Source organism: Petromyzon marinus, chromosome 25 (genome assembly GCF_048934315.1).
Source record: "Petromyzon marinus isolate PM22_M1 ecotype Great Lakes invasive population chromosome 25, UKy_Petmar_22M1.pri1.0, whole genome shotgun sequence".
In the NCBI taxonomy this organism is placed as follows: domain Eukaryota; kingdom Metazoa; phylum Chordata; class Hyperoartia; order Petromyzontiformes; family Petromyzontidae; genus Petromyzon; species Petromyzon marinus.
In genome coordinates, this window is record NC_133691.1 from 4,248,938 (window position 1) to 4,270,054 (window position 21,117).

Below are 21,117 nucleotides of genomic sequence, written 5' to 3' on the forward strand. Positions count from 1 at the left end.
AGCAAGTTTTTAAACTGTTGACTCCAAAAATTACAACCCAATGTTTTACTGGTTCTACTCATGGGCACAGTCCGCTTAAAAGCCTACTTTGCTCTGAGATGTATGTTTAACACTTCATAAAACATACTCCCCATCTTATTGGTTCTTTCGGTAAAGTCACGAAGAAGGGAAACAAAATAATAAAAATATAAAATACAATTCTCACGACGTTTCGACTGCAACACAAGCAATCATCATCAGGTGTGAAAACCGCCACTTTTTTCAAATTTTCTTGCTGTGGTTTTCATACCTGATGATGATTGCTTGTGTTGCAGTCGAAACGTCGTGATAATTTTATTGTTTTATATTTTTATTATTTTATTGTTTCCCTTCTTCGTAACTTTACCGAAAGAACCAAGAATATGAATCCCTGCAGTCACGAAAGCTTTAAATAAAAATACTTCCCATCATCAGTAAACCAATTCACCTCCTGTGGAGTGCGATGGTAAAAGCTGATAGCAAACAGAATGCGCTTCCGCGTTACTTATAGAGTATACAATATCGATCCCCTTTCCACATTTCAGAATCTGTATTTAGACGGGAGGAATCAGATGAGCTATGAAGTTATTTTCCCACAGATGGACCAGTATGTCTATGAAGCACTGAGCCAAATAGCCGCTGGGATAATGATTTAAGCCACCTGACGCCCTACTCTGTAACAAATAACAGTGCACGCAGGGGGTGTGTCGTTCTAAAGTACAAAGTCTCAAGTTTTGTTTTAATCTCGGCTTTTCAAACGCCCCCCCCCCCCCCCCATCAAAGTGGCTTTCCACGCAATGGAGTCTCGCAAGGTCACACACCGTAAACGAGTCACGTATATTCCACATTCCTGTGACGGTGGAAAGTCTTCCCCTAGTGGCACTCGTTGTTATAATGCCAGGATGGATGAGGGCTGAAGGGACCCCAAACGGCATGTGAATCTGGAACATTAATCTTGCGTGACGGTTCTTCTACAAATTGCGCCGCCCAGCCAGAATACAAGGTTCATCTTTACCAAAGTGTAACATTGAACAGCGTAAAGTGACTTAAAACTAAACATGACAAATTGTAACTTCGAATGTGTCTCAGCTGCTGCCCACATTGAAACAGACCAGAAGCTCCTGTTTCTATACACTGTTATGTATGTAAAATTGCTCAGTCACAGAAATAGAAATAACAATACAGGCATATGTACATATCACAAAGGGTTATGACATTGGTTTTTTTGTGCCTGTTAACACCACAAGTGATGTTGGTGTCAAGATCTGTGATCTCTGTGATATTCCATCCTCGTTACCTGCCACTACGATTATCTCCATCCCCAAACTGATCTGCCATTCGTGCGCCGATTAATATTTTCCATTATCCACACTTATCTACGGAGAAGATAAATAATTTTGAAGCGGTGGAACATTCTTACTATTAGCATTTAAAGAGTATCTGTGGATGACAGAACAGTGACATCCAGTAGATGCTTATCCACAGATAAGACTCGCCACCCAAAAGTAGTGAAACATTCCTCCAATTAAACTATTTTTTTTGTATTTTACCAGGTAAAGCCCACTGAGCTATTTTATAAAGGTTGAGGGGAAAACCCGGATAATAAGCCACGCGACCACGGGGAGAGTGACAGAGAAACACGCGAACTCCAAATATACAACAGGCGTCAGGGTCGGGATCTAATAGCTGTCAACCCATGCAGTTTACCGATATTCTTGTACAGGGACATTGAGTTTTCAGTTCCATACGGGCAAATAAAATGTGTTTTGTGTTTCTCCCTTGTGAATGGATTTTGTAGGATGAACGTTGCGATTTACAAGTGCACGGGGTGACCAATAAGGTCTGAACTGGTATATAATAAGGTAGGGCACTGATAAGGGGTTGGCAGATACGGGGGATGGCACCGCGCGACCTCCTGCACACGGGGCGAGGGAGTTAACATCTCGCTCGGGTGCCGTCAACATTCACACGTTTCCACGGGTCGATTACGGACTTCTCATTATCGTCGGTCGAGTTCACAGCCGTCATTTAATTAAGGTAATCGATTGGAGTATTCATCGGAAAGGTATGTTTTTTGGAGTTAAAAAGCTAATAAATTTTGCCGAAGTTTCCCGGGTGTTTTTTTTTTGGCGGGCCCCGTGCGTGGCGCGATGCGGAGTTGTCAAGATTAACTTGGACCGCTGACGTTGATATGATAAAATAAGCGTGATGCAAACGTATGTTCAGGAATCTGTAACGTGCATTGAACGACGTGGGTCGCTTAAAAGCCAACGACGGGAGTTGTAATAAGATAAATAGTTAATGTTGTTTATTGGTATTTACCTCAGCGGCAATTGAGGCCTGTGTTGATGTTACCCGCGCGGTCGCTCCGCATTAAACGTGGTCACACTTTTCTTGCGGAAATAAACCAAAAAATATTATTGAATAATTAATATAGACGATCATACCCTGTTCATCTTAAAATTGTACTTAAATGTAACATAATTACCGTACAGTAGGTTCCTTCGCGGCTACTGTATTGCTGAGACTTTGGATTCTTATACGATCTGCAAAATGTATATATATATCCCTCCGTAATTTAATATTAATAGTCTACATTTCATCCGAAGTGAATTTAGTGTTAGCAAATGAACTACAATGTTGTAAAAAAAAATGTTGGATGTAACAGTAGCCTATGACGTACTGTACCAAACGTGCACTATCGTACGCATTTGTTTTTTTGTGTGTAATGTTACCACAGTACAGTAATGTTATTAAAGTCACTTTAAAAAATACATTTAAAAGTATCCCTCTTTACGATCAATATCGTCGGGTGATCGTCACGTCCAACAGTGTTATGAGTGGACACTCCACAAGACGGGCCGAGTTCATCGATTATCTTCCTTAAACTACAACTATCGCGACTTTGAACGTGGTGTGTGCCATTCTGTGTAACCTTTCTCGTGAGGTTTGTTATCACGATGTGTAACGAGGACTGAATGTATTGAAATCTTCAGGATTTGGGAACCAAAAGCCCGCCACCTGGACATGGATAAACGCGGCGTGACCGACGCTGAAGATACCATAAGCAGTGGTGAAAATGTCATTTTACACCACAAAGCTTGACATTTAAGCGTTTTTTTAATATTTCATAATGCAGTATACGTAGTGTTGAAGCTGTTTGCAATACCACGGTCATAAATGATCGCGGAATGATTATCTGCACCGTCTTTGTGAATTGCTTGAATTCTGAAATGTATCGCTGATTTTTTTTCCCCATAGAGGAGTATCTGTTTATACGTCGGCGTATGCCATTGCACGCTTGCGTCTTTGTAATGTTGTGCAACATTTATATAGTGCAGTGTTAGAGGGTTTTAAATGTGCAAGGAATTTTAACTGCGAAAAAAAGTTCGCAAATTGTTTATGCAATCCCTCCCCCCTAATTTTTTCAACATTTGAACCATTACAGAATGGATGTATCGTGTAATGCCATCATGTACTTGTATCGCAGTACTTGACAAGTGTCCCCATTTTTCTACTAATTCTCAGAGATAAAGACAGATCTTGACCTTTTGTTGGAGTGTCTCAAGTTTCAGAATGAGGACTCGTCCACCCATAAGCAGGCGGTGATCACTCTTTCTTCCATCTGCTCATACAACGGTTGGTCCTATGATTATCTTCATTTACTTTAGCACAAGTTTGAATTATATTAGAAAGGAATAACAAAAAAGGGTTGTTCCACCTTTTGTTTCACTACTGGACATCTGTGACAAAGAGCTTTGTAGCTCATCGGATTCCTCCACTATAAATACATATTCTGAGTCTGAAAAACAATGTTTAAACACAGTACAATATTTTATACATTTTAACTGTAGCAGAAGTCCAATAATTACCGATACATTAATCCGCGAATCTCTCTGTACGGTTATTGGCGGATTATTGGCAGTTCGCGACTGCTCCCCGTAATTCACAGAAGATTCGCGGAAGATTGAAAAATCCTTTGCGGATCGCAAACCGCGATCTCTGTTAGGTGGGGGAGGGCTGGAAAGCAGATCTGCACGGGAACAATACGGATTTTATTTTGTTTTTATTGTGCACGCCACAGACTGCCTCAACTCACGTGATTATGCATTTTGTGGACTTGGATATCAAGTATATATATTAAAAAAATGAAAATATTATAACATATACCCATATCTTAGAAAAAGTTTTAACCTTATAAATCCCCAGATTTATTGTGGATTTCATCACGAGTCATATGCTGCAATTCCCTTATAATTTGATATTTTTTCACGCAACCATTTGTTTCCACAATCTGCAGCACACTTACATCAGTTCAAACATTTTTTCACCGATTACAAGTCCAACCTACGTGGTGCGCCACAGATTATAGGATCCGCAATTTGGCCCCCCCCATATCGACGCAGATTATTGGATTTCTGCTATGCTGTTTGGTGTCACAGTTCCTATGATTACTGTTGTTACATTGTTTTTATAGCTTTATTTTGGTGATTTCGAAAACATATGGTTAAGCCATGTTTCTTGCGGAAGTGCGTAGTTGGCTTGATAGCTTGAATCTAAGTTGTCTTATGGTTGTTATTGTTTGACTTGCATCACACTGGGATTTTTGCACACAGCGTGGCAATACGGTGTTTTGTTTTTTTTCTGGAAGATTTGCTGGTTTATCCAGGATGTTTCTGTTGCGCGTCGTCGCTTTAAGATGTTCTCTGTTCATATTTTGTTTGTTGCGGTTGCACCCGACTCAAGAGCTCACAGGTCTATACCTAATAAATGAAAACTTGAAATGAAAACTTGTGTTACAATATGCATATTCATAGCATATGGGATACTTAATCGGAGTTGTACTTATTTAGTTTGGATTCTCTGTTTTCCATTGTTTATTATGGATGATTGTCAGTATTGCAGTTTCATATAATTTTTTAATATTAGTTGGTTGTTGTAGCCAACCTATTTCGACGTCCAAATTTGAGAATCAGAATACGTTGCGTAACAGTAGTGTATACACTAGAAGGGAAAATAAATTATTGAAATGTAACCCACTTAAGATTAACAGTATTTTTGTAATATCCACTTTTTCAGTATTTCACATGAATCCTGCACAGCCAATTTATGAAACTACATTTCAATGTAAAATGTTTTTACAATATTTGAGGATGACTTTACCAGCTGTGGAACTGTTAGTTAAAAGTGCTATCTTTGGTAATCTGTAAATAATTACACAGGTGTATTTACTTGTGCAGCTGCAGCATGCAAGTACCTAAAGGAGTGTGGTGGATTATACTTCATACAGCAGCTTGCCTGGTCTAACCCTCACCAAGATGTCACAGAAGTCATCTTGTTTTTTCTGGGGAGGCTGGTGGAGAACAACGGTATGTGTAGAAGTTGATTCGGTTTGATACAACGGGGCCTTATGGCACAAAGTATTGACAAATGCATCAACTAGGCATTTGCTGTATTTGTAACACTGCGAGTTGGAGGCGTGAAACCTCAGGAAAGTTGTCTGAATACTCCATGGGCTCATGACCTTTGCATAGTTCTTGTTTTTAGAGTAATTTGGTTTATGGTCTGTGCATATGCCCTTTCAGCATCCGCTTTTGTACATATCCTCTAATGCGTGAATATAGAAAATGTTTCAGTTCTCGTTTATTTTCACGCCTAAGCCACAGGTACTGAAAACACAACTTTTGATGCTCGCATTTTAATAATGTACCCCTACCATAGATACGTTGTCGCGATATGACATAGCCATTAAGACAATGTGGCATTGAAAAACACTTATTTAGTGCTGCTGAAACGTGTAAAAAAGTTTTTGTATTACTTAAAGTTTAATATTCGTGTTTCTTTCTCCTTCCAGTGTTCTGTAAGCAGTGGCTCTGCACATCTTCCCTGCTCAATCGAGCTAGCTCACTTTTAAAAGACTTGCAATCTTCGGGAATTCTTAAAAAAAGTGCCTCCTATCTACTCCTTGCACTACTTACAAATAATAGTAAGATTACAGGTTTGCTTGTGAGCTCGTTGGTGGCACATCTTTTCATATCTAGTATTTCAGTGGTCATTAATAATTGTGAAAATATGGAGGCTTTTTTGTGACTTTTTGTTTTTACATTTACATGCTCTTTTTGGAACTTGGTTCCAAAATTAACCAATATGCCAATATGGAGGGCGAAAGCTTGTTATTTCATGATGTGACCTAAACATTAGATTGTTTTTACTTGTTTAATTTGAGGTGTGTATACAACATTTCCTGTATAATGTTTACCTGATAAAATATTAGTTAAATAAAGTAGTAAACATATTAAATGGGAGTGTATGTTATTATACGTGGCATGATAAATATTAATGAAAGCCCACATATTATTGAAAATATGCTGAAAGCAAATTCACTGGTGCACTTTTTTTCATGTGTATATAACCTAGGTCTACTTAGTAATGCCATTAATAGGCTCATTGTAAATACGCTAATACTCGTTGATTTGTACAAGCATTTGAATGGAGATATTTGATACAACGCAGAGTGGATATCTTTGGCAATTAAATGTTTTATTGAAAACAAAGCATGCTTGTTTGGTGTTCACAGACCGAGGGCAGACCCTTGCTCGGACATCTAACTGTCTAAACACAATGCTTAGTGTTTTCAGGTAAATGATTAACTACATTTTAATTATGCTGCACTCACTTAATTTTACCACCTATTTGGTGTACCGTATATGGTAAGAAGCTAAAATATTACAAAAATATGATTAACTTGATCAAAAGTACAACTCTTAAATGGAACTTTGGGATATAATTTAGCACTTAAGATATTGTCCCTGAACATCACTGAGGAACTTTAAATGGGGAATTCAGCATTTTTAAATTCCGAGATGAAATGTGTATAAATGTACCTACAATGTTGCCTTCTTTCTGCTGGTAAAAGAAGTGGTCTCCCAAGTGAACTTTTGAGACATGGCAACAGGGATTCTGAAGAGGAACTCTCACACTGGTCTGATCTTGCCAGGGCCCTATGCGCAAGTGTAAACAATCCTCAGCATGGTATTGAAAATCTTTTACGAAAAAAATATATTTTTATTGAGTCAGGGTTGCACATTTTTGCAAACACTTGAAGCAGTGTTACAGATTAAAAAAAAAACACATAGGAGGTATATAATTTTGGTCAAAATAATTTGAATATTGGAATCATTTTTATATTCAACTGGTAATTTTTTTTTACTTATGTGAAAAGGTTGAAACGTCACGTAAATCCCAAGTTCTATACATACATACATTCACGTAAATGATGTACAATAACTTACATTTTTAAAAGCTACAAGAAGTAATAAAAATTAGTTTCTTGAGTAGTCATGAGAATGTTCTCTGTTACAGAGGAAAATCAAAATATGTGTGCATCAGTCTTGCCGAGTGTAGCTGAGAGTCTCACTCTAAGCTCATCACCTGGTATCATCGCCTCCCAATGTTCATTTATCACTGGAGTGGTTTCCAACAATGGTAAGCTTACATTTTTCTTGTAAATTTCAATGCAACCGCATTCTTACACGTGTGGTACTGTGAACTTAAAAGCGGCCATTTCAAATTATTTCTGCTTTTTTTATTTACCATGTGTGGTGGAGTAGACAAACACGTTCTGGTACATTTCATAAGCCACTCTTGCCATGTTGAAAGTCACATGTCCACTGGTAGATTGTTTTCAAGCCAGTCTCACATTTCAGTTTAGTTGGTAATTTATATGCGCACAGAAATATTCTGACAAGTAAGTGAGTCAGCTAATAGGTAACAACAATTTAACAAAACTGAAAAATGTTTTACAGTATTAAACTATTATGTCACTGTTGAGTTGCTGACATCACATGATTTGTGTACAAGGTTCTTTTTTAGTGGTCACATTTGGTTAGACTGGCACCAGGAACATTCAAATTGAATTTCTAGTTGAGGAAAGTACTGTATGCTGTTTATATACAATATATTTGGGAGCAGTCTGATATGGCCATAGATATAGAGAACATTTATTTTGATTAATCACATTTTACTTGTAACAGTTAACCATCAATTGTGATTTTGGGCCATTTGGTTCTCATTTCCCGATTGAGGCTACAACCTGTTAATAAAAATATCATGTTTATTATAACACTGATGTCATGTACAGTATTGATGAACGTGCGGAGAAACTGAACATAGAAGTGGTGGCTATCTTGTTAAATTATGTTCAGTGGTATGGCCCAGTGGGTCCTGTTAATTTAACCCATGGGTGGGCTGCTGTGTTGAGTGGTGAATGATTAACGGTTAATTGTATGCACATTTGCAATTGCAAAGTCATGTTCGGTTCGCAAAAATGTAAAGGTAAAGTTCGGTTACATTTTTTAAGTAAACTCATGCATGGTCGTGATGGTACACATGGAATGTGACCTTTGTTTTATTTAGCACAAAGCCATCCTTTTTAAAAAGCAGTTTTAGGGGGAGTGATCTCAGGATTGCTGCCCAGGTTCTCAATAAAACTGTTGTAGATGTTCTTTGTAATTTTTTTACGTGTGCCAGTGATCTGCTCAGATTGTGTTGTGTGTGTGTGCACTTTGCTGAGTGTGCAGCATTTTGCCAAGAGCAATTTGCACGGAGTGGAGGCCTCAGTGCTCTGGCCCAAGTTCTCTCCAGATTTACACTGGAAAACAACTTGGGCCCCACTAACTTTCCATTGGCAGTGACCATCACGAAGACTATTGACGTTTGTGTTACCGACCAAAGTAAGACTTTGGTCATCCATTGTTTTGGGTCAACTACTTTTTATCATACCAAATAACTTATGATAACCTTCAAGTGTACGCATATATGTGAAGTTCAAAACAGAGACTATATTAGAGAGAGAGGTGGTGAAGTGGTTAGTGCACTGCACTTTGTACCAGGCAATATGAATTATATTTTCGACCATGGCAAACATCAATGGCAAGTGATATCTGAACTAGTCCTGGTGCCTCTCCTTCAACAACCTACAATGACCAGCATGGAGAGATATGTGTATAATCTCAATGACGGACATATCGTGAGGAGGCTTTCATGCATTGGATTAATAAAGGGATGTGAATTATATTTTATATGATGGGCAATGGCCAGGGGCAATTATACTTTAAAAACTGTGTTCTATAATTGACTTGTCCACCAAGACAGACATTCATACGGGTAACATTACTGGATGATTAGTAACAACTGCATAGTGGTGGTTATAATAGACTGAACTACACATAACCGACCAAGTGTCTCTGCCTTTGTTTACTGCAATTTTAACATTACATTTTCACAAAATATATTACGGTGCAGAGAATATGTACATTAAACTAGTTAACCTTCACACTGTGGTGACGATTCTTTTTCATGCATTTTTCTAGCCAAGTTGGCATTTCAGCTGTCAAAGCACTGCGTGGTGCCCCACATGGTCTCACTGTTGCTGAAGAACCCCCACGATGTAAACAGCAAATTGGCAATCCTGATAACCATTGGGCATGCCACTGAAGACTGTGGTCAGTAGAAATGTTGGTTTATAGCACAGTGCATTTCTATTAGCTTGTTTATTCAAAATAAAAAGTACTTTTTTAAAATATTTTAAGTTAAAAGCTGCTTTTAATATTTAAACTGTAGAATTTAATTTACTTAATAGGAGCACAACCAAACTTCGAAAAATGCCAGTCAAATTAAATGCACATCTTTTTTTTGTTACGAGGCGACAACAGTTCATTGAGGGCTGTTTTGCCTTTACATTTCGAGAACAAAACAATGGTCGCATTATTTTTGTGATGTGTTACTTCTTTGAAGTTACCTTTGTTATTGTCCTTGTAATGGGCAACTGACTGTGAAAGGAACTGTTGCAGTCGTCTTAGTGTCTTCTCAGAAACATGGTAATGTTTGGTGTTTTTCACTCCCTGGGAATCTCATATAAATAGTCTCCATGCAAGCTTTGGGTTTTTACCTTTGTCCTCACAGTGGAGAACCAGAGGCAGCTCCTTGAGAGCCATGGCCTTCCCTTGCTGGTGCAGTTGATGGTTGAGGCACAGGATGAAGAGATAAGCAAGGCCGCCACGTTCATCCTGCAGAGCTGCATTAAACTGAGTGAGCATCGGTACATACGAAACGGGATCATGTGAGAGTCAGCAATTTTAGTGGAGTTCTTACTTTGCCGATATTTTTCATACAGTACTGACATTCTGTTTACATTTTTATGGCATTTGAGCATTTGGGAATTTTTATTAAAAATAATTCTGCTTTTTAATGTTTATTTAAAATTATAATGTAATGTGCATTTTTTTGCTTTATGATGGATAGACTATGTGATTACTGCAGATATACAACATTAAAAAAATGTTGCAGTAGAATTTGTTCTGATTTAAAGCTTTCGTGACTGCAGTAATTCATATTCTTAGACTTTACCGAAAGAGCTAAGAATATAGTAGAATTTGTTCTTGAGTGTTGCCTGTTGGTGTTCCCACCCAATGGTGGTCTTTTTCTTTAAAAAAAATGCATGTTCGCTTGTGTTTGGATAAAATGTCCACTTCAAATGTGTTCATGTTGTGCCACTGTTTTCAGCAAACACCTATGTGAAGAGTGCCATGAACGAGTTGGTTGAATGTAATGACGCTGGAAATTCACAGCTCACGACCCATAATATGCCCCATTACATGGTGAACATGCTGAAGGAGATGAAAACGAGGAAAGATCAAATGTATCAAGAACAGGTGCAGTATATAGCCTAACTTTTTTAATTGTTGCAAGTATTAGTAAGGCAAAGCAATTAACGTGTTTGATGTTATTCTCAGGCCCAATATGTTACTACTTTCTGTACTTTATGTAAAGTGTTATTAAATGCAAGCATTTTTTAATTTTGATTGCTTTTTGATAAATGTCTAAGCTTAATGAGTAACTAAAACTCGTTTTAGAAAACTCGTTTTAGTTACTAGACCAAAATATAATGGAACCAATATGTAATGAATATGTAGCATGACTTAACCAAAGATAACAGACTTTGGGATAGTTTTCAACATAGTTATGCAGGTGCTATGACCCATGAGATGTATTCTGAAAGAGGCACTGTGGATTATTTTAAGTTTTATATTCTATTAACTCTTTTGTAACTAGTTTTGACAATTATTACAAAGATGCAAGTATAGCGTACAAAGGATAATTATCGATACCACATTATACCATCTTAATTTATTTTATTTGAACAACAATACAAATGCACATACAGTGAAGTTGTCTCTTAGGCATCTAATCATATTTCAGGGTTCCAGTGAGGGAGACTTGGCTTCATTGCAAATGGTGAAGGATATCATTGACTCGAAGTTGCTGCAATGGCGATCCACTCTCACCACAAAGCAGTCACCAACCAGGAACAACATGGAAAATGTATTGCTATCCTTCAAGAAAATGTCAAATCAACAAGAGCAAAATAAAAATATTGTGTCTTTATTAAGCCAGCAACAAACATGCCAAAGCGAAGAATCGTCTGCGAAAGTTAACCAAATTGCATATGTTGGACCGCCCAATAGTATCGCAGAGCAGCGAGGAGCAGTCTTGTTGACTCCGGGGGAAGAGCCCTGCATGGAAGCCCAGCATAAAATACCGGTCGATGGCGTAAAGGCAGCGCTGCCTTTACAAGACACTGGTGGGTGTGTGAAGCCCATGCCCTTGAGATATGTTGGGCAGGGGGCTGAGAGGGAGACGCCTCGTACGTTACCCCAAAGTGCCTCTTTTAAAAGGAAACTTCAATTTGACAAACAACACGTGGATGAAGAGAATGTACCTCTTCCTGCGAAGAAACAGAGGTTTGTGCTATTTGTTGGGCTTTGTGGTTAAGCTAAGTGGAAGTTTGTCGTTCCTGTTGAACCAAGGATTTAATAATCATTTCGATATTTCACGAAGAAAACGTATTATATCTTGTACAATTTCACGTACACACCTGGTATGTACTCATTAATAAAAAAACAACATTTGCTTACAGAGTTGAACAGCACCAAGAGAAAGAAGATAACAACTTAAGGGAATACTCTGAAGGCTCAAGGAATTACGAGAATGATGTTGGGCGTTCAAACTCACAACTTGGTAATTTGACAACGTAGACTTTCTCTGTAAACTGTTTGCACATGCCTTGTAGAGATGACACACTTGTTGAAATGAATAGGATTTTTGAATAGTTTTTTGTAAAAGTGCTAGATATGTACCACTAAAAGTAGTAACATTTGTAATCAGTATATTAACAGGCATAACAATTTAGCTTCGTAGTTAAATCCATGCATTGTTATTTCACATGTAAACTAAAATGCTAAATGTGATGATTGTTTTTACTTTAACCTGGTAAAAGCTTTGTTTTGCACAATGTAGATGCACTTGCAACCCTTTGTTTGTCTTGTTATAGACCTTATGGCAATTTGTAAGGAAGCCTTTGATGAGGAGATTTCAAGCAAAAATGGAAGCCCCACTATGTCTTCTGCTTTGAGTTGTAGTCAGCGTTGTGCAGGTTTGTATTGACACAATATGAAGGAGATTGCCAGAATGGTTTTTAATTAAAAGCATATAAAAATTCCACGTGAAATGTTTACGTCAATATTGGTAGCGTATAGACTCAGAACATCAGTGCACTTATATTCTTAGCTCTTTCGGTAAAGTCACGTTGAAGGTAAACAATAAAATAATAAAATATATATTTTATTTCGATTTAAAGCTTTCGTGACTGCAAGGATTCATTTTCTTTGGTTCTTTTGACTTTACCGAAAGAACCATAGAAGATATATTTTATTGACTTTACCGAAAGAGCTAAGAATCAGTGCACTTGTTCATGTTTTTACAAACAGGAAAGATTGACATTTTAAAACAAAATTTTGCCACTTTTATATAATTTCAGTTTTTTTTTACTAACTCGATCTGCTCACATTACTACATGACCAGAGTATTTCCTGCCACGCAGTATGATATTATCAGATGTCGTAAGTTAAGCTGGCTTGAGCTTGGTAAAGCTGATCACTGTGCCTAACTGGTGTTACAGGGTAGCAGAGGTCAGTGCAACAAACTACATTTACAGTATATTCTTAGCTCTTTCGGTAAAGTCACGTTGAAGGGAAACAATAAAATAATATAAAATATATATAAAACAATAAAACAATGGTCTTGTTTTATATATATTTTATTGTTTCCCTTCAACGTGACTTTACCGAAAGAGCTAAGAATATAATATACATTTACAGTGTTTTTATGCATGCGTGTTTGTGCTCCTTTTGCCTACACCAACCCACATTGACCAGTGTTGTGAAGTATGGTCAAATAACCCAGCTAGTGTGTGGAGGCCTTAACGGTAATTAAGTGGCTGTTTTGGACTTCCCAATGTTCAGTGAGGGAAAAAAAGTATTTGATCCCCTGCTGATTTTGTACGTTTGCCCACTGATAAAGAAATGATCAGTCTATAATTTTAATGGTAGGTTTATTTGAACAGTGAGAGACAGAATAACAATAAAAAAAATCCAGAAAAACGCATGTCAAAAATGTTATAAATTGATTTGCATTTTAATGAGGGAAATAAGTATTTGACCCCCTCTCAACCGGAAAGATTTCTGGCTCCCAGGTGTCTTTTATACAGGTAACGAGCTGAGATTAGGAGCACACTCTTAAAGGGAGTGCTCCTAATCTCAGCTTGTTACCTGTATAAAAGACACCTGTCCACAGAAGCAATCAATCAATCAGATTCCAAATTCTCCACCATGGCCAAGACCAAAGAGCTCTCCAAGGATGTCAGGGACACGATTGTAGACCTACACAAGGCTGGAATGGGCTACAAGACCATTGCCAAGCAGCTGGTGAGAAGGTGACAACAGTTGGTGCGATTATTCACAAATGGAAGAAACACAAAAGAACTGTCAATCTCCCTCGGCCTGGGGCTCCATGCAAGATCTCACCTCGTGGAGTTGCAATGATCATGAGAACGGTGAAGAATCAGCCCAGAACTACACGGGAGAATCTTGTCAATGGTCTCAAGGCAGCTGGGACCATAGTCACCAAGAAAACAATTGAAAACACACTACGCCGTGAAGGACTGAAATCCTGCAGCGCCCGCAAGGTCCCCCTGCTCAAGAAAGCACATATACATGCCCGTCTGAAGTGTGCCAATGAACATCTGAATGATTCAGAGGACAACTGGGTGAAAGTGTTGTGGTCAGATGAGACCAAAATGGAGCTCTTTGGCATCAACTTAACTCGCCGTGTTTGGAGGAGGAGGATTGCTGCCTATGACCCCAAGAACACCATCCCCACCGTCAAACATGGAGGTGGAAACATGCTTTGGGGGTGTTTTTCTGCTAAGAGGACAGGACAACTTCACCGCATCAAAGGGACGATGGACGGGGCCATGTACCGTCAAATCTTGGGTGAGAACCTCCTTCCCTCAGCCAGGGCATTGAAAATGGGTCGTGGATGGGTATTCCAGCATTGCAATCACCCAAAACACACGGCCAAGGCAACAAAGGAGTGGCTCAAGAAGAAGCACATTAAGGTCCTGGAGTGGCCTAGCCATTCTCCAGACCTTAATCCCATAGAAAATCTGTGGAGGGAGCTGAAGGTTCGAGTTGCCAAACGTCAGCCTCGAAACCTTAATGACTTGGAGAAGATCTGCAAAGAGGAGTGGGACAAAATACCTCCTGAGATGTGTGCAAACCTGGTGGCCAACTACAAGAAACGTCTGACCTCTGTGATTGCCAACAAGGGTTTTGCCACCAAGTACTAAGTCATGTTTTTCAGAGGGGTCAAATACTTATTTCTCTCATTAAAATGCAAATCAATTCATAATATTTTTGACATGAGTTTTTTTCTGGATTTTTTTGTTGTTATTCTGTCTCTCACTGTTCAAATAAACCTACCATTAAAATTATAGATTGATCATTTCTTTGTCAGTGGGCAAACATACACAATCAGCAGGGGATCAAATACTTTTTTCCCTCACTGTATGTGACGATAGAATACCTGCACTGGCATATTCAGCCAGATGGAATGGTGGTACACAATGTTTATACCACCATTACAGAGCATTTACAAGTACAGTATTTCACAAGTTCCAGGCGGTTTAATTATTGTGTAGTTGAAAACTTAGTTGGCTCGGCAGATTGTGGTTTAAGTGACTTTGTTGCATAGGAGTGTTTATGGTTGTTTGTGTCAGGGTATGTCGGAGTATCACCCGATATATAGTTACGTTTAAACGTTGTGGTATGTTCACCAGCGTATATCTGTGGGCACATTGTGCAATGTGCATGCATGTTTTCCGATGCACGTGTGGATCCAGGGTGCATCACTGACTCCTCTTTGAATAGCAAAAGCTACCATTCAATTGTGCAGAAATGCGTGAGCTTATGCACACGCCATCACATCACCATGGAGTTGGAGAAGGCATACAAACTGAACCACAGCAAGGCCTGTGTTATGCATCGATCCAGGCCCTACAACAGTGAGCCTCACAGTAGCCTCACAGTAGACTGACACCAGGATGTGGCAGGTTAAGTGGCAGACTAGTGACTTAGCTTAAATCGTACATCTTCGGTTATTGTGTTCCTTTTCTTGTCTGTCATGTTCTCTGCACTGCTGGATGAATGTCGATTTAATCATCAGCTCACATGCTTGAACGTTGCAACAATCCATCTCGCTCCTGCACACGGGTGATTGTATTGCTCATTATTCCTTGGTAAATGTCCTTTTAGCCATGTTCCTTGCTTTCGTTGCCATTTAATTATCGTTCGTGATCACCGACCATCCTTTATAGTGACGCGTTCTGCCCAAGCCCACTTATCTTAACAATGTATAAGCTGTAACTTGCATCTACAGTATTATACGATCGTTGTGTTTCTCTTTATGGCTTTCATTGTAATGCCAAGCATCCACTTCTACATCCTTTTTGTGCACTTTCAGCTTTTACATGTTCTTTACCAATGTTCATGTTTCTGATCCATAGCAGGTAATATCCATAATTTTACACTTTTTATGCATATTGGTATACAGGCTGCAAAGTCAGGCTGGAATTTTTTTTATTCATGTTTGCAAAAAATATTACGTTTTTTGTTGGAGGAACACAGTCTGGAAAACACTCCAGAGTATGTATACAGTAATTAATTATACAGAGTGGGATTCTTTTGTAAACTGTACATTTCCCCCCAAATGTATCCTTGTGCTGCCGGTGCCGTTATATGAGATGAAGTATGCATTTAAATCTCTCCAAAGTAGTGCAAACCTTCGTGTTAAAGAATGGCCCATCGTAGTAGATATAACAGAGCTAATTCTGTGATCATTTCAGGTGACCTGGTCCACAAAGTAGAAGGCAGAACTTTCCCAGTCACTCAGCCATATGAGAGTAATTGTGTTGGAAATTATCGTTTTTTGTCACCAATTGATTAAATTTAATGTAATTATTTTTGCGTGCAGTCATTGATGAATACACTTGGGAACCGATTGTATTCACAGGGTGGCTGCCTAAATAATAAAAACCTTAAGAAAATTACTTAAGCTAGTTAATTGTATAAAGTAAAAAAAAAACTACTTTTAAGGAATTAAGATATTTTTTTAAGTTAATATTTCGGTAGAGTGCCACCCAAACGCCCCATACAGACCAGGTACAACTGGGTGGCATTAACATTTTACGGACTATGCCAGATACTGCCTCTACCATCATCACAGTCCTCTTCACTCGATCAGTACTCCTTACCTATCCCCCGTGCAGAAAAATGCAATGAACCCTCATCTTTAAAGTGTGGTTTAATTTAAGTTTGAAACCAAAAGGGATTCATGGCCGTGCTTTCTATGTTCACAGATATCACATTGACCCCACGCATAAAACGGCCAGAACGATCGGACCTGATGGTCATACCTCCGAAAACGATTCAAACTGAGAGCAGCTTCCGCCAAGTCAAAGCCATGACTGAAGGTATTCTAGAGACTCAATATGCAGGAGCACTTAATTTAATGTTTAATTCACTGCAGTATAGAGTTCCATAGTTGCACGTTCATTTGTTCGTTTCTCAATCCGCTTGTCCTGGTGAGGGTCACGGTAGCATATTGAGTAGGGCGGTCCAGACCTCCCACGTATCAATCGAATTTGCATTCATGTACAGTACTGTTTTTGAAAGTACATAATTTGAAGAACTGTTGATCAGAGACATTTACTGTTGTCAGCATTACAATTGATGTAGTTTTGATGCAGCTCAGAATTATATAATTGGCATGCGCATATTTTTCTTGAATGTGTATTTTTCCAGTGTAATAGAAAATTCACGGATGCATTTAAATAAATACAATTTTTATATACCGTAGCATCACTCTAAATTCCTGTACTGTAGGTGGTGTGAAACGGTCACCGAACAAACACAACATGGATACATATTACTTCAGCTCCAGTGACTCTGTAAGTAGACATCAAGCTGATGAAACGTTACCATACCCTTACACAGAGTGTGGAACAAGTAGAAAATGTATAAAATACAATGCGCATGCTTTCAAATTTCAAACATGTCACAACTGTATTGTTCCACCATTGACCGAGTTTCATTGTATAAAAGCTCATGCTCAAGTGCCGAGTTTTGATGGTACCCAATGATGGTACTCGTATTTCATGAAATTTCACCAAATGTTGGCTAAGATTTTTTATTTACAATTCTGCTTTGTTGCAATATATCTAAAAATACATCAGTTGCGGTAGGAACATACGTTTTTGTAGAAGTTGCCAACAAGATGCAGTTTAGTCAGTTTTTACAGGAAATGAAAGAGTTGTGCAACTTTTTAAAAGCTTCCAGTCTGCTTTGTGGTAATCGACAGCTACATTGATTTGACAAAGATTTGTGTAGCACGCATTCTGGCGCACAGCACCATCTGCTGGTGATACTGCTAAGCTACAATTGTGGATTTGGGGAGGTGGTCAACACTACAGCAACCCTATCAACTGGATTAATTTATAGTGAAATGCATTAGTAATGGATTTTTTTTTACCTGCTATGCTCATTTAGAAGCAGTAAAAAATAAATCAATTATAATATTGTTTATGCTAATATGTTCAGGAGCTGAATGGCAACGTCGATGTCTGGTAGCCACGAGGGCTTCAGGAGAGAGTTTGTGTAATTTTGCTATTTCTCTGTGAAAGGAGCACAGACTTAAGTAGTTTACTATATGGTCCATAGTTTGGGTTGCATGCCCAATCGCATTGGATCGTCTTTAGTTTTCCATTTATAAAGGATATGTGCGCATTATCCTGTTGATGGTTGATAGCACACCAGTGTCTTCGAGGAATGTCAAGGCCAGCAGGTGTGATGTTTGGATCTCGAATGAGGAGGCTGTATAGAGGAAACTGGGAAGATTTAGACACTAGCAATCCTCCAACCACACGTTGTGGGACGAACGCACCACACATTACATGGATTTGTTCAGGGACCCTGTTTTGATTACCTTGTGGGTGGGTTTCTCATTACAGGCTTCTTGAGTTTGCCCCCATTGTTAGGTAACAGCAGAAGCCTGGACATTATGGCGTGGCTGAGGACCAAGGGTTAAGCTTGCCTGGTCTATGTCTCACTGCCCCGGTCTATGTCTCAGTGCCCCTTTGTATGCTGTGCCGACCTTAAGTGCTAAATAATGTGACTTACATTAGATGTTCACACCAAGCTATTAAGCTGACCTTTTGCGTGAGGATGTGTGTACATGTTTGTTTAAACATTCAAAACAGGACATCGACTTCAGCTATGTACTTGACGATTCAGAAGATAAGAAACACAACAAAAGGTCCAACTTTACAAATGATGAAGTGAAGTACCTGCAGCAAGGCGTCAATAAGTTTGGACACTGCTGGAACCAGATCCTTTGGACCTACCCCTTCCAGAAAGGGCGAACCAATGTTCAGATAGCAAAAAAATATAAGCAGCTGAAGGTACCAACATCTTTTTCTTACTGTCACATATGAATGGGTGCATAAAAAAAGTGAAATATTACAATGATTACAATAGAATGTGTTCCATTTTGTTGAAGGCAAGGTTTTTTTTTGTGGGAATTTACATTGGATTTATTTTGCAGCTTAATATTTAACATTTTTACATTGTCAGTGGGATGTTTTAAAGTTTTAACTTTAGTGATGTACGGGATGAGACTTTTTAATTATCGACCACCCTGGAACCCGCTGCCTCTGCATGTTCAAGACTCTTCACATACATTTCACTCGTTCAGTAGAGAATTCAAGACAGAACTGTTTAATAGAGCTTGCAATGTATGAATAATGCACACTCGTGATAACCTAGGTTATAAGAGTTGCGCGTTCATCAACGTAATTACTTAAAATGTACTTTCCTTCCGTCCTTACTCATTTATTTTGTACAGTAACGTGTTTGTGGATGTCAGCCCACATCGCATGCCTGCATGGTTATCACAATTTCAACAAGTACTGTATTGTTGAAGGCCGTAATGGCAGTCACCTTGTCCACGCATTGGCACTTCAAATGCATTTGTGGTAAATTACAGGTTTAGTTTTTCTTTCTCAGGCTAATTGCCTCCAGTAATCAGCATTTTTGTTAATTATGAGGGTATAATAGCTGACCAGGTGGCACAGTGGTTAGCGTATTTCTCTATAAACCACAGTTCGATTCCTAGCCATAGACGATTATATCTGGGTCTCCCCCCCCCGCACCCCCGTCTAACGGCATGGAAAGCCTTCAACAATGGATTATAATACCTTTTTCAGCAATGTTGCATGTGGTAAATTTTCAATATACAAAACATAATTTATTTTACAATTATAATTAAGTCGAAAATAATCTCAGAGAAGTATAAACAAAAGCCATTTTTCACTCCACACTTTGCTTTTTTTGCCACAGTTAACGAAGAAGTTCTAAATGTTGACTTAGAACTTTTGTGACTGCAGAAAAAAAAGTTCTGACTTCAGCAGTGCACAGTCAGAACCCATGTGCACTTTACAGACACGCAGATGGATGACTTTTGACGAAAGTTTTCTTTCATTGGATTTTTCAAGAATTAAATGCCATGCAAGAAGGAAAAACGTTTTGGCCACAACTAACTTCGTTGACATCACACATTTTGCATTTCTATCTTGGCAGTTTAATGATTATGAAATGTGTTGACGAGAAATGTCATGTCAAAAATGTGATGACCATTGCAGTCCTGTCTGCGAACCACAAGTTTATTTAAGATATGTATACAATGGAATGTGCAGTCACATATTGGGGACTAAAAAATGTGTTTACAAAGCAGTTTTACAAGTGAAAATATGTTAAACCCTCTGTAAGTGTTCTATGGATGCATTGAAATAGTTACGTGGTGAAAACAAGTGTTTGTGTCCGAAGTGAGGTCTATACAGAAGGGATAGTGCTTAAATTAGACTTGCTTTGTGTTTTGCTTGTCTCAACTGACCTCTTATATTTATATTCAAAATTTAAATATACTCCACTAACGTCACAATTATCAGCCATTGTCTATCCACATTGATATGAAAATGTCCCCATGTCATCTCTCCTGTCTTGCGATGCCATGATCCATCTCACTACTGCCCATGAATTTAACTTATCACTCCATTTCCAATGTTATCATCCCTCTGTCGTGTTTATATTTGGCTTTTTTAATATTATAGAACCTTGATTTAAAGCTTTCGTGACTGCAGGGATTCATATTCTTGGTTCTTTCGGTAAAGTCACGTATAAGGGAAACAATAAAATAATACAAATATAAAACAATACGATTCTCACGACGTTTCGACTGCAACACAAGCAATCATCATCAGGTGTGAAAACCACAGCAAAAAAATATATTGTTTTATTGTTTCCCTTCTACGTGGTGACTTTACCGAAAGAACCAAGAATATTATAGAACCTCTTTAAGGAAACTTTTCATTTAATAATAATTGCTTCAGAAGGCAGGCCAGTTTTACAACAATGGTATTCATTCCCTTTAGTGACGGTACACTGTTCATTTTAATGATTCCAGCCTGTTCAATTAAATGTGTTTTTTCCCCACCTGAAATAAACGTGTACTTTCAATTAGCTGTGTTTGTCTCCATCACCAACTGCAGAAAGCCAGAACCCATGTGCAGTTTACGCAGACAGCTGACCG

General features: G+C 38.5%; 1 protein-coding gene across 8 annotated transcripts; it reads left to right on the forward strand.

Annotated features, from left to right (window-relative positions):
* The first annotated feature begins 1,539 nt into the window (after positions 1-1,539).
* TERB1 (telomere repeat binding bouquet formation protein 1) lies at positions 1,540-21,044 on the forward strand. Of its 8 annotated transcripts, none has more exons than XM_076069648.1 (20): positions 1,540-2,083; positions 3,015-3,091; positions 3,547-3,657; positions 5,241-5,387; positions 5,873-6,004; positions 6,596-6,656; positions 6,935-7,050; positions 7,381-7,503; positions 8,598-8,750; positions 9,390-9,521; positions 9,982-10,107; positions 10,582-10,730; positions 11,278-11,819; positions 11,996-12,096; positions 12,410-12,511; positions 15,317-15,478; positions 16,832-16,945; positions 17,358-17,422; positions 18,731-18,931; positions 19,869-21,044. In XM_076069648.1, exons 2-20 carry the CDS (start codon positions 3,046-3,048, stop codon positions 19,884-19,886), a joined length of 2,601 nt encoding a protein of 866 aa, XP_075925763.1. In that variant the 5' UTR covers positions 1,540-2,083; positions 3,015-3,045; the 3' UTR covers positions 19,887-21,044. The 8 variants fall into 8 exon arrangements, with proteins under 8 accessions (XP_075925763.1, XP_075925762.1, XP_075925765.1 ...); XM_076069647.1 differs by having other exon boundaries at positions 1,540-2,055; XM_076069646.1 differs by lacking the exon at positions 1,540-2,083 and adding an exon at positions 2,116-2,234 and having other exon boundaries at positions 19,916-21,044.
* The last annotated feature ends 73 nt before the right edge of the window (positions 21,045-21,117 follow it).